The sequence below is a fragment of the Mastomys coucha genome, unplaced genomic scaffold (genome assembly GCF_008632895.1).
Source record: "Mastomys coucha isolate ucsf_1 unplaced genomic scaffold, UCSF_Mcou_1 pScaffold14, whole genome shotgun sequence".
Taxonomy (NCBI): Eukaryota; Metazoa; Chordata; class Mammalia; order Rodentia; family Muridae; genus Mastomys; species Mastomys coucha.
In genome coordinates this window covers 91286291-91300203 of record NW_022196896.1, presented here as the reverse complement: position 1 = coordinate 91300203, position 13913 = coordinate 91286291, and the positions used below count along the sequence as shown (strand labels likewise).

General features: G+C 42.3%; 1 protein-coding gene across 1 annotated transcript; it reads left to right on the top strand.

Moving 5' to 3' along the window:
- The first annotated feature begins 5254 nt into the window (after positions 1–5254).
- LOC116089201 (gamma-crystallin B) lies at positions 5255–7344 on the top strand. Its single transcript, XM_031368854.1, has 3 exons — positions 5255–5309; positions 5399–5641; positions 7004–7344. Exons 1-3 carry the CDS (start codon positions 5301–5303, stop codon positions 7277–7279), a joined length of 528 nt encoding a protein of 175 aa, XP_031224714.1. The 5' UTR covers positions 5255–5300; the 3' UTR covers positions 7280–7344.
- The last annotated feature ends 6569 nt before the right edge of the window (positions 7345–13913 follow it).

The window sequence follows — 13913 nt, the reverse complement described above, 5'->3', positions numbered from 1 at the left end:
CTTTTGGTTGTCTGCTAAAACTAGATAATGAGACTGCATTGCTGCAGAAAACTAAATACTTTGAGTACAGGACATAGAGAAACCAAGTTGGAACTGAGCTAGATAGAGGTCTTTTCTCTGCTAACGTTTATTGCATCAAAGGTGTTATGCAGAAATAAAGTTATCAGTGGTCTTCTCCAGCTATGAACTCTGATTGCTACAATACCAATGTGCCAGACAAGACATGGCCACTTTGGGCACACCCAGCTGCTTCCTGGTTATATTTCAAACCATCTTCATGGGAGGAAATATATACCTGCTATTTTAGCTCTGGCCAAAAACCTATAGCTGGAGAAGTCACAGGCCTTGGTGGGGAAACTACTACTGTTATTTTATTAAATGGATGTGCAGTCAAACTGCCTTGTAAATATTTATGAATCTAACCCTACATTAGTGTGGCTTTCAGGTGTGGTTAGAGAATCTCATTCTTAGCAGAGGGTTATAGTTAATACAGAGACTCATGACTGGCCAGAGCATTGAAAATGAATGAATATTAAGTACTCTGCCTTAAATGGGACATTGGTAATATTCCCTGGAAAACCTTGCATAAGAAGAGGCAGAAAGATCACAGCATTTGAGGTCTGAGAGGAGAGCTATGCAATGCTGTCTTCTGTATTTGGCATGGCCATTGGAATCATGGGCACATAGCTATGTTGCTCACAAGAAGCATACATGGAGGACCCAGTTTGGAAGAAAGGAGTCAGAGGGACGGAAGGGGCTAAGAAAGTGTAATGAGGATGGACATGATCACAACATATTATATACATGCAAGAAATTGTCAAAAAGGAAAGCGTCCTGGGATCTTAAATTATCATACATTGAATATGAACTGTTCTCCCTTCCCTCCAGCCTCATGCATTGAATCGTGGCCCTCAGCTGATGACTCTGCTTGAAGAAGGATTGGAAACCATGAGAGGTAACGTGTAGACTGGGAGAGGGGTCAAGTCAGGGAGTTAGGCGTGTCTTTGAAGGTTATGCTTGGTCATGACACCCTTCTCTGCTTCCTGTCTGCCATTATGAACCTCCTCCTCCACGCACACTCACAGATGTTCTGATGTTTCAGGCCCAGAAACAACAGAGCCAAGGACTATAGAACCTGGAAACCAAGAACTAAAAATGAGCCTTTCTCCCCTCCTTTGTGTCATATTTTGTGGTACAATACAACGCCTGACTAGTATATGATTCACTTAAGCATCAGACAGTAAATAAACACAGAGGTGATTTAAGTCACATTAATGTTCACTCACTGAGGTTTCCTTACCATCCTCAAACACTGAGTGATACTGAATATATTGAGTTAAATAAAAAACTAAAGTTGCGGGGGCTGGAGGTATGGCTCAGCGGTTAAGAGCACTGACTGTTCTTCCAGAGGTCCTGAGTCCAATTCTCAGAAACCACATGGTAGCTCCCAACCATCTGTAATAGGGTCCGATGCCCTCTTCTGGTGTGTCTGAAGACAGCTGCAGTGTGCTCCTATACATAAAATAAATAAATAATTAATATTAAAATAAAATAAAGTTGTGACTTTTCTCCTTTTAAGGGTTAGAAATTCTAGCACATAGAAACGACAGTATTTTTCAGTGAGTTCTCCAGGTGAACCTGAGGACTGGATAAGCTTCCATCAGGATATGGTTAAGAGTCCAGCAGGATCAGTAGTTTTTCACTGAAATAATAACTTTTCATTAAAAGACTAATATGATCACCTTAGCCGGTGTTACTGGTCCTTTTGTGTGTGTGTGTGTGTGTGTGTGTGTGTGTGTGTGTGTGTGTAGCCCTGGCTGTCCTGGAACTCACTCTATAGACCAGGCTGCCCTTGAACTCAGAAATCTGCCTGCCTCTGCCTCCCAAGTGCTGGGATTAAAGGTGTGTGCCACCACTGAGGGTTCAGGATAAAAGACAGGTGTTCTGCATAGTATAAATATTAAAATCATAATATAAAAATAGGAAATGGGCTTTATGTGCCTTGATGCCTGGAAGCTAGATGCCACTGTATTACCCATGATTACCTTAGCTAGTGGGATCATGGTAAGTGCTTATTTTGTTCTTGGAGTGAGCAGTGTGGTACACTGTCCACACTATCACTGAGGACCAACATACTCCTTTCCAAAGACACTGAAGCCCGAAGCTCAACAAAATGAGCCTCCAGGACTTTCTTCAGCCAAAGAAAGCTGCTGAGCCACATTATCCTACATTATACCTCCCCAATGTAGGTGGCAACCTACATCGATTTACTGAGCATTTAAAGGAGCACAAAGTCCCAGCCCCTTGTTCAGTTCATGATGGCTCTAGAGTGGGAAGTCACCACCGTTTTATTTTCTCACAGTTCTAATGGTACGCATGACCCTGTGGTCAGCCGACTGGAGGAAAGGAGAGGGGTGGGCTCAGTTCACTAATGACTTGGCTTGATATATGTGTTAAAGCCAGAAGTAGTGATATTGCATGATGAAACCTATGATGGTTTATCATATGATGGAATATGATTGGCCCAGGGAGTGGCACTATTAGGAGGTGTAGCCTTATTGGAGTAGGTGTGGCCTTGTGGGAGGAAGAGTGTCAATGTGGAGGTAGGATTTGAGACCCTCCTCCTAGCCACATGGATGCCAGTATCTTAGATAGGGTTTTACTACTGTGAACAGACACCATGACCAAGGCAACTCTAACAAGAACAACATTTAATTGGGGCTGGTTTACAGATTCACAGGCTCAGTCTATTATCATCAAGGTGGGAGCACAGCAGTATCCAGGCAGGCAAAGTGTAGGAGGAGCTGAGAGTTCTACATCTTCATCTGAAGGCTGCTAGGAGAAGACTGGTATCCATGGGCAGCCAAAAGGAAGCTCTCAAAGCCCACACCCACAGTGACACACTTCCTCCAACAAGGCCATACCTCCAAATAGTGGCATTCCCTGGGCCAAGCATATTTAAACCACCACAGGCAGTCTTCTCCTTTCTGCCTTTGGATCAAGATGTAGATCCTCCAGCCCCATATCTTCCTGATAGCTGCCATCTTCCTGCCATGATGATAATATACTGAACCTCTGAACCTGTAAGCCAGCCCCAATTAAATGTTGTCTCTTCACAGCAATGGAAACCTTAAGTGGGACACCTCTTCACTCAGGTGATCCCCAAAACAGCAATGAGGGAGTAGTCCTTCCAGTGAGTAACCTTAAAGAAGTGAGTCTTGTTCTGGAGAGGTGGCTCGGTGGTTAGAGGTGCTTGTTGTTCTAGCACATAACATGGATTTGATTCCCAGCACCTACTTGGCAGCTCACAGCCAAGTCCCAGAGGACCCAAAGCCCTCTTCTGATCTCTGTAGGCACCAGGTATGTGTGTGGTATGCATACATTTCTGCAGGCAAACACTCATAAAATAATAAAATGAATATTTAAAATATTTAGTTTAAAAAAATAAAACAACTCTAAAACCAAAACCTAACAAGGTAAATAACTTTAAGATTTTTTTTTCTTAAAATAAGACAAAACAAAGCTCATGGTTCATCCACCCACTTTTTTGTGGGAAGAAAAGTAGCCTGAGTTCAGGGCAGGGCTTACATGCAGTACTGAGCATGGTGAGTCACTTGGCTAATTGATTCAGGGCCAAGAAAGGGGGAGATTAGGAGTGAGAATGTCTTGGGTAGAGGTATGCACATAGAGATACGGAAATGGCTACACAATATGAAGATGACCCTGTCACGTACTGGTGCCATAGTGTATCCACAATGAAAAATAAACACTAAACCATCTAAGCAGGTGACAGACAGATTGGAACAAAGAACTCAAACTATCACATCCGAGGTGGCTCAGGGAAGCCTGTGCCTATCTGCTCCCATCAACATCAACTCAGCCATTACCATTATGCAATGTCCAGTCCACCTGAAAGACAGAAGAGCCGAGGGCCTCAGTGTATCCTTCGCCTTTGAGGAAGCCCACCAGCCTCTGGAAGGTAGCTTGACTACCTAGGTCTTCCCATCCATCCTTGATGGCATCCACGTATATCGCAGATATTTGTTGCCCTCAAGGGCCTTGAACAGTAAACTTCTTATGTGTTAAATAAATAGTATATGTTTGTGAATAATCACCATATTTCCCCAAACAAAGATGGAGGATTTTTGCAAATCCTTAGTGTGAGAAAATGAGAGTACTCATTTGTTCATTTGTGAAAAAAAGGATAGTATTTTCTTAAAATAGCAAATAAACTCAGTATTATTCTGAAAAACTGTCCTGAGAAGATATCACTTTGAAGTCGACTAAGGGAATCCCAGGGTTCCCACAAATACATGTATGAGGCACACTGTTGAGACACCCTCCCCAATCCTCCCACCCCCACACTCTCCCCATCCTCCACCCTCCATCCCCCACCCCCAAATCTAGCCTGGATGATACCCATTATCTCAAGTCTGAGAAAGTTCGTGGTGGGGTGCTAGGAAAGTTTCTGTCGGGATCCTTGTACTACACTGGTGATAGCTCTTGAACAAAACAAAACAAAAAAACAAAGAAACAAAAATGGAAAGAAAAAATCTGCCATTTGAAGGAGGGACAGATTCTGGGCGAGCAGCAGCAGCAGGGAGATCTAAGTTCGCTGAGGAGATTAGAATGGAGGAAGTATATGAATACCTGCTTTTTCTTCCAATCCGAGCCACAGCAGCAAACCTCTGTTCTAGGTGCAAGGGTGGGGAAGAGACATCACAAACTGCAGTTAACAATTCTATTCCAGACCATCCCCCCCAGCAAACATTAATGATCATAGACTCTTGAATTTGAACTAAACTTTATGCTTTTCAGAAGGTTTCCTCCCATCACATCTCTTTGATCTCTCTTACTCAAGATTCCTTATTGTTTAAGTTTTCGCTTTTAAAAAGTTTAAACATGCGATCAAAACCCGAAGCACGTGCAATTGCTGAATCGGGTTCGCTTTGAGAAGTCGATTAAGCCGAGTAAGCTATAAAATAAACGCATAGAATTAGAGCTTCGCCCATTCTTTTGCAAAACAAGAGCAAAGACTTTTCTCATTGGTAGCAACAACACAACAGCTTTAGTGAATTAGAGCTACCCGAACCTACCAGAAAGAATGAGAGTAAACCATTCAGCCAACCCCAATGAGCAGAGGGAGGGAGAGAGCTCTCCGAGCTTGCAAATCCCCTTACTCACCGGAATGGGCCCTTTTGTGTGATTTCCTGTGGAGGCAGCAGTCATGACAGCTATATATACCAGGGGCGCTCCTCTGTCGCCTCACAGCACCCAGGGCATCTCTTACTCTCAGCGAGATGGGAAAGGTAAGTCCTGGAACCCTGACCTTTGCCCGCAAGCAGCATCCTTGCTGGCAGAAATCTCTTATTTGTCTGATCCCCTTCTGCCCTTACAGATCACCTTCTTCGAGGACCGCAGCTTCCAGGGCCGCTGCTATGAGTGCAGCAGCGACTGCCCCAACCTGCAGACCTACTTCAGCCGCTGCAACTCCATCCGAGTGGACAGTGGCTGCTGGATGCTCTATGAGCGCCCCAACTACCAGGGCCACCAGTACTTCCTGAGACGTGGAGAATACCCTGACTATCAGCAGTGGATGGGTTTCAGCGACTCCATTCGCTCCTGCCGCCTCATCCCCCAAGTGAGTTTGACTCTGTTTTTATTATTAGTCTCTGGAAACACAAATTATCCTAAAAGATCTTCTTAAACCAAGTTGTTTCAACTAGAGCAGAGAGTGGGTGTGTCCAGTAGGATACCTGAGAGAGGAATCTCATTTCTCAGGAACTTGGTGGTGAATTTTTAGAAAACCCAAATGCCCATTTTTACATTTTATATGTCATTGAGAATTCAAACATGGGAAAGCAATTTAAAAAAAAAGATATCGAAGACAATGCATTTATTATTTGTTTAACATATAAAATTCCCCCATATATAGTCCTTAGTTCATTCCAAACCATTTCAAGTCAGAAATTCAGTTTCTTAATCTAAAAATACAATGGACTACTGTGTAGGTATTTTAAAATGCATTGGATGGGTAAGATGCACTAAAGAGATAGCGGCAAGAGTTCAAGGCCAACCTGAGCTACCCACTTTGTATAGGACCATATCACCCTGAATGCCCTCATCTCATCTAAAAACATGTTGGTTTGCTTAGCCTTGCGATTCTCTCTACTCGATTATTTTTCCCATCTTCTGCCTTTTATTCATACGTAGTGAGCAGTATCTATTGGCTCACTTGGAGGAATGTACCAGCACAAAGGCCAAATCTAATACCAAAGTTCAAGATTCATGCTTTCTGGAGAACGACCATAATAGCATCGTAGGCAGGTGGAGTGTGGGAGCCGTGAGACAAAGTGCCAGGGAAATGTAACTTCACCATGCTGGGCTGCCCCTGACAGGGTCAGGGTGCACGCAGAAAGCCAGGGAAAGGGCTCCTTTGGACTGAAACTGAGGCTTGGAAAGAGAAACAAGGGAAACGCAGTGCCTTATTTACCCCAGGGGCTCAGTCTTCTACTCTATAGATACGCGAACCAATGCAGGAGTTTTGCAGAAAATGGCTGAAGGTTGATACCTTTTTAACAAGGGAGATAGATCAAAATGCTACCTTTCTGGTAACTTTGTGATTTCCTCCCCTGCAAAGGGCTGTCTCAACAGGCAAGGAGACGGTATGATGGGTTTTGTTTTAAGCATTTTTAAACTAAGCTTGGTAAGCTTTATTTTAAGCAACTTTTAATTGCCGGGGACTATGGGCCGGCAGATGGGCATGGAGAAGCCTGCGTGCTGTTTCTCGATTGGCCATTGCCACCCTAGGTTCTTCAGGTGATACCCTAGGGTTTAGGAATGGAGACTTCTGAACTCTGTAACGTGCTTGTTCCGAATGCAAACGTGGACTTGGGATTTCGAGGCTGGAGGTATTGGGACAGGAAACTTAGCTTCGACTTGTGCTCATTTGCTTTTCTTCTTCTGTCCGCCCCTCCCCTCCCCTCCCCCCAACCCTCCGCAGCACTCTGGCACTTACAGAATGAGGATCTACGAAAGAGATGACTTCAGAGGACAAATGTCCGAGATCACAGACGACTGTCTCTCTCTTCAGGATCGTTTCCACCTCAGTGAAATTCACTCCCTCAATGTGATGGAGGGCTGCTGGGTCCTCTATGAGATGCCTAGCTACAGGGGACGGCAATACCTGCTAAGGCCAGGGGAGTACAGGAGATATCTTGACTGGGGGGCTGCAAATGCCAAAGTTGGCTCTTTTAGACGAGTCATGGATTTTTACTGAGGCATTTTGAGACTCTATTTTCTGCCTCTAGAACCTAATAAAATATGTAGCTTATGATTCTGGCACTCCAGGAGTCCTGCCTTTCCTTTAATCTCTTAAGCATTCCTAAGCAAATATGTCCCTAAGCCTAATGTGATAACCAAAATGGGAAGGAACCTCCTATACAGGGAAATAACACTCTGAATGAAACCACATTCTCTACTGACTAAATATGTAAGATTAAATAAAAGTTTAAATTATCAAGAAAAGTCACAACTAACCTGGTGACATGATTTAGCAGGAAAAGGTGCCTGTCCCAAGTTTGGGTGTCCAATGTTTGATCTCCTAACAGAAGGAGAACATCAATTCTACCAAGAGTTGTTTATTGATTCATCCACATCCTCCCACAAATAAATAAAGTGCAATGGAAAAAAATTAAAGATAAGCCAAACTATGCCCAGTACTAAAACCTGGTTTTTCGTATGGGTCCTGAAAAAGAGGTTACTGAGTACAAATTGCTAAAAATGGCTTACATTTATTAAATAAGGTTTTAGGGCTGTTTCTTGTAAAGCTCATAAAATTAATCCGATTAATTTGGGTCAAAATTCATCAGGTTAGCCCTTCCTTTGAGAGGTTAGTGGATTGAATCAAATGCCATCTTGTCTGGGGTGGAAACTTTATAAAACCACCCCTTCCCCTACAGACATGACCAGTTTCTCCTGGAGAAGGAATGAGTGGGCTCCTGCTTCAACCCTGAATGGGTCCTCACACCCTCCCACTGAGTGTTGATTTTCCCATGGGCCACCTGACCCAGATGGAGAATTCATTCTCCAATGACCCCTGACCTATCTCTCACATTTGGCTTCAACGCACACAACTGTTTTTGTTATAGAGGTTCTGGGGCATGACTGTAAGCTTATATTAAAGCAGTACAACTATAGAAACTTAACACTAGATTACCCCTGCTTTGGAGGGTGTAGCACAATGTAGAGCATTTGTCTAACATGAGTAAGGCCATAAATTCAACACACGAGTATTAGAAAAAACAGAAAGTATTAGATGGCCACGACTTTAGATGGCCTGTGGTCTGTAGGAATCAGCAGGCCTACCTCCTGTCCTTCCTTGTTCCCCTCACCTTGGTAGCTATCCATATACACTAGGCCGCTTCTTTCTTTTGAATCTCTTGTAATTTCATGTCTTTACCTAAGTACTGTATAAATGCAGTAAGCATATAATCAGCACATAAAGTTTGGTCACTTTTGAGAATTAAGGAACTTCCTATTAATAATCATTTATAATTCTGGTCAAAGAATTGTTCTGAAAAAAAAAAACAGTGACATATGATTACATATTTTATGTGAATATATATTTGGTCAGATAAATATCTCACAAAATGTTGCATATAGATATTACTTAACCCTAGTTCTTTAGCCTTTAACTCCTAACAGCAGTTTATCTGTTAGAGTCCACTCCTGAGATAAATTCAATTCTCTGTTCACCAGCAAAAACATATCAAACATGAGCCAGATTGGCAGAAATGGCTTGCCTGTTGACTTTCACACTATTTGCTTGGGAGGTAGAAATCACACCTGAGCCAAGGAAATTATTTCTAAACACCTGACTTGGAAATGCAACACAACAAAACAAAAACAAACAAAAAGAAATCTCCCTTAGCCTTTTTCTTTTTGGAGGGTGGTGATAATCTGAGACTGTGTCTCTCTACATAGCCCTGGCTATTTTTGGGACTCACTATGGAGACCAGGCTGGCCTCAAACTCAGAGATCTACCTGCCTCTGCCTTCCAAGTACTGAGATTGAAAGTGTGGACCACAATGATCATCTTCCCTGCATCTTTTTCTTTTTCTTTTTTTTTTTTAATTTTGTTTTGGGTTTTAGTTTTTTTGAGACAGGGTTTCTCTGTGTAGTCCTGGCTGTCCTGGAGCTCACTCTGTAGACCAGGATGGTTTGAAACACACAGAGATCCACTTGCTTCCACCTCCCAAGTGCTGGGATTAAAGGCCTGATATATACTCTTTTTTTTTTTTTAAAGATTTATTTATTATTATATGTAAGTACACTGTTGCTGTCTTCAGACACACCAGAGGAGGGTGTCAGATTTCATTATGAGTGGTTGTGAGCCACCATGTGGTTGCTGGGATTTGAACTCGGGACCTTTGGAAGAGCAGTCAGTGCTCTTACCCGCTGAGCCATCTCGCCAGCCCAGCATCTTTTTCTTAGAGTCATTGTTCTTGAAAATTCTCTGCTCTCATCTGTGAAATACAGCAAAAGAGATAGGTGTTCTCCTCCAGCATAAAGAAAACGTCACCAACGGAAAACAGCTTAGAGGAGGCACTGTACCCAAACCACCTCCAACTACAACTACTTCTCTTCCTCCTCTTCTTCCTCTTCCTTCCTCCTCCCCCTCTGCTTCCTCCCCCTCCTCTTCCTCCTCCTTCTTTGATTTTCTGAGACAATTTCTCTATGTAGCCTTGGCTGACCCAGAACTCACTCTGTAGACCAGGCTGGCTTGACTCATAAAGATCTACCTGCCTCTGCCTCTGCCTCCCTAGTGCTGGGACTAAAGCCATTCGCCACAACCCCCAGTCCCAAACCAACTGGAGAACATCAGTCATTCGTTTATTGCCATTTATGTCCCAATTCACTCAGCCAACTAGTGAGGATGAAGTGAGAGACAAAAATATAAAGATGGAAGTGTCCTGGTCCCTCAACACTCTCCACGTCTGTTTTTAAGGAACTGTGATCTAAATAAAGCAATGGAACGAGGATAAAGAAAGACAATTAAGTTCAGTCCAGGCTTTCGTGGTAGTGCCTGTAATCCCAGTTCTTGTGAAGCAGAGGCAAGTAGATCTTCATCAATTTGAGTCTAGCCTGGTCTACACAGCAAGTTCATCTCAAAATGTGTCCAATATCATTAGCCTAGCATGCTGGTGGAGACCAGTATGGCATGCATAAAGGCAAGACTGGGCAGACTCAGGAGGCAACTAAAACCCAACTAAAGTATGACAAGACCCCCACACTCACATACAAAAGAAGAAGTGAGAGGGGGCGGCAGGGGCAGGAAAGAGAAAGAACTGAAAAGTGGGAGAAAGTCAAAAGCAATGTCTTTCAGAAATAACACTAAAATCTGTGGAGCAGGGGAGCACTTTCTGATTTCTTCGTAGCTTGTCTTAGAAGTACTGAACTTTGTGCAATGGAATCTCCACCTTGGTCCTCCTTTGTGTGCATATAAACCTTATAAAATAAGAAAGAGGACAACAGAGCAAGCCGGACTACGTATGGGCTTAAAGAGATTCTTAGTGGTAAGATCCTGTTGTTGAAGATCTCACAGACTCTAGTCACAAGACACTGAGAAGTCAAGCTAGAATTGGGCTGGAAACTTCCTCCCTGCTGACTAGCCCTCAGCATTAGAAGGTATGAGGCTTCTGGGGAGAATAGCCAGCAATGGTGCTATCCAGTTGTGGGCCCTGCATGCAACACTGCCAGCAGGCCAAGCAAGATGGCCCCACTGATAATAATGGCACGCTTGTTGGGGTAACCGACCATTCTCTGCTTGGATAGAATCCTGCAAAACCAGCTAAAAGTCTGCAGCTGGGGCTGATAGGGACCTTAGTGGGGAAGCCACTCTTTTTATTTTGCTAACTGTGTTAATTAAATTTCCTTTTAAATATTTATATTATATTTATACTTATATATTATGCAAAAAATACATATTTACAAATATATGCATATATGTATATACATGCACATATAAATATATATTTACATACATATATAAGTATATGTGATATGTTATCTTATATAAATATACATATATAAATAACATATTATATATGTACATATATTGATTATTGTTATCAACTTTGGTCAGATAAGAAGGTTTTTTGTTTGTTTGCTGTAAATGTGACTTTTATTTGCCAGATGTAATTATCATCTTGGAGGCTCACCGTTTCTAGGTCTTTCTGAACTCTAGCTGGCTGGTTCAATTCAGTTGTTCTGGCTCAAACTTGTCTCTAAGCTGGGTGATTCAAACTGGCCTCTCTCAGCTTCTGGCTGAATTGCTCGGCTTGGCCTCAAACTAACTCTGGCCATCTGCTCTAATCTTCTGGCTCCTTCTTATTCTCTGGCTCCTTCTGTCTTCACCTGTCTCAGTAAAACTGCCATATACACACCACCACTCTCTCTCTCTCTCTCTCTCTCTCTCTCTCTCTCTGCTCTCTCTTCTCTTAAAAAGCCTCTTTTTTTGAAAATTGGGCATATCCTATCTCCAACTCATTCTGTCAGATCTCTCTCTGATCCATCACTTTGTCTGCCACTCAATTAGATGTCATTTTCAAACACGGTTGCTTCCTTCTACAAACTACCTTTACCTTTGTTGTTTGGGATTACAGGTGTTTACTAAAGACATGCCTGCATTCCAGCCAGAGGGATTAAAGTGTGGCATTCCAGACAGATCACACAGGCCTAGGTCTTTGGATGTGATCCCTTGCCAGAGCAGCCATGTTGTTGGATTAAATTTTTTTCTACCGTTTGTTTTTGTTTTTGTTTTTGTTTTTGTTTTTTTGGCTTTTCAGTAGGCTGTGAAAATTGCAGAGATTCACAAGTGGTCAGTGTGATAGATTAAGTGATAGTCTAATGTTCAGCTATAAACTGAACATGTATATCGCCCCATTCACACAAGGTTCAGGAAACATCACAGAAGAAGGTCAAGAATTGTGTGGAGCATCAGCTGCTGGGAATGGCATGGCCACTGACACCCCTGAAGTCACAGCAGCTATGGTCACCTGCACAGAGCTGGCCTGCAGTGGAGTTGGGAGGAAGTCACAGGTCCTACCCCTCCCTGAGATCTTATTCCTTGGTGTAACCTTGGTGATGGACGCTGTTGGAAGGAGAGGCGTTTTCTTCAGTGGTATAGCTACTGATAAGTGCCCATGTTCCTATAAACAGCCCCTCACCCATGCCTCTGTAAACACCCAAATGGAGACATCATAAACAACAACATAACACACACACACACACACACACACACACACACACACACACACGGAAGAAGAAAGCATTAGTGTCTTAGAGTTTTATTGTTGTGAAGAGACACTGTGACTATAGCACCTCTTATAAAGGAAAACAATTAATTGGGACTGGCTTACAGTTTCAGGGGTTCAGTCCATTACTATCATGGTGGGAAGCATGGCAGCATGCAGGCAGACAGTTTTACATCTTGATCCTAAGGCATCAGAAGGAGACTATGTGTCACACCAGGCATAGCTTTAGCATATAAGAAAACCTCACAGCCTGCCCCCCACAGTGACACACCTCCTCCAACAAGTCCACAGCTCCTGATAGTGCCACTCTCTATAGACAAGCATTCAAACACATGCACCTGTGGGGGGATTTCTTATTCAAACCACCACAACTGGGGAGACTAATTAAGAAAGGGATTAGTAAGAGTGTGAGGGGGATAAGAGAGTAAGGGGGTAGGTATGATCAAAATATAATATGTACACATATGAAAAAGTTATAATGAAATCTATCCTAAAAAATTAGCATATGCAAGTAAAACTAATAAAGAAAATCTTAATAAGTTGCTAACAAGACCTTAACTGTGGATTTTCTTAAGAAAAAATAAAGGAATGGGCCAGGCAAGTTGATACAGCCTATAACTCCAGCACTTGGAAGGGTGAGATAGGAAGAGCATGAGTTCAAAACCAGCCCATATCAAATTTAAATCCAACCTGGACTATATAGAAAGACTTTGCATTAAAACAAATTTTAGGAAGATTTGGGGATGTAGGGTAAGACAGGGTTTCTCTGTGTATCCCTTGGTGTCCTGGAACTCATTCTGTAGACCAGGCTAGCTTCAAACTCAGAGATCTGCCTGCCTCTGCCTCCCAAGTCTGGGATAAAAGCTGTGTGCCACCACTGTCCTAAAACAATTTTTAAGGCAAAACTGAAGACATAAAAAAACTGAAGGTTTTGTTTGTTAATGATTTTAGTTAGCATATCACAGAATGAATTTTATTGTGGCATTTTCATACCTGTTTGTCATTGTATCATTGTACTTAGATCATATTTATCCCTGACTTTATCTATATCCCTCCCCTCCTACTCACTCCCACTGATCCCCTTCCCTTTTCATTACCATGTCACATTATTTTAGAAATAAAGTTTCTACATAGTGTATGATACTTATCTTCGTGAGTCTGGATGATTTATTTAATATGAAGATCTCTAGTTCCATCCATTTCTTTCCAAGCAACATCATTTCATTCTTCCTTCCTTAAATAGGTATGCCATGTTTCTTCATTCATTCATCTGCTAAAAGGTATTTAAGTTGCTTCCATACCTTGGCTACTGGGAACAGTGCTGAGATACACACAGACGAGCAGATATTTCTCACTGACGTGATTTTCAAAGTTTAGTCCAAGAACTATCTGGTAGTGCTTAAAACTTATAGGTGGTAAGGTTCTTGTCTTCATTTAATAAGGTAGACTCTTGGGAGAGGTTAGGGCCCAGCAATAAACATTTTTACAAACACTGTAATTATTATACACAGTAGTTTAAAAAATATGGCAAGATTTCTTCTTCTTCTTCTTCTTCTTCTTCTTCTTCTTCTTCTTCTTCTTCTTCTTCTTCTTCTT

Excerpts from the sequence above, each read along its gene's own strand:
- LOC116089201 (XM_031368854.1), top strand. Across the intron at positions 5,642-7,003 it reads CCTGCCGCCTCATCCCCCAA|CACTCTGGCACTTACAGAAT; the intron begins GTGAGTTTGACT and ends AACCCTCCGCAG.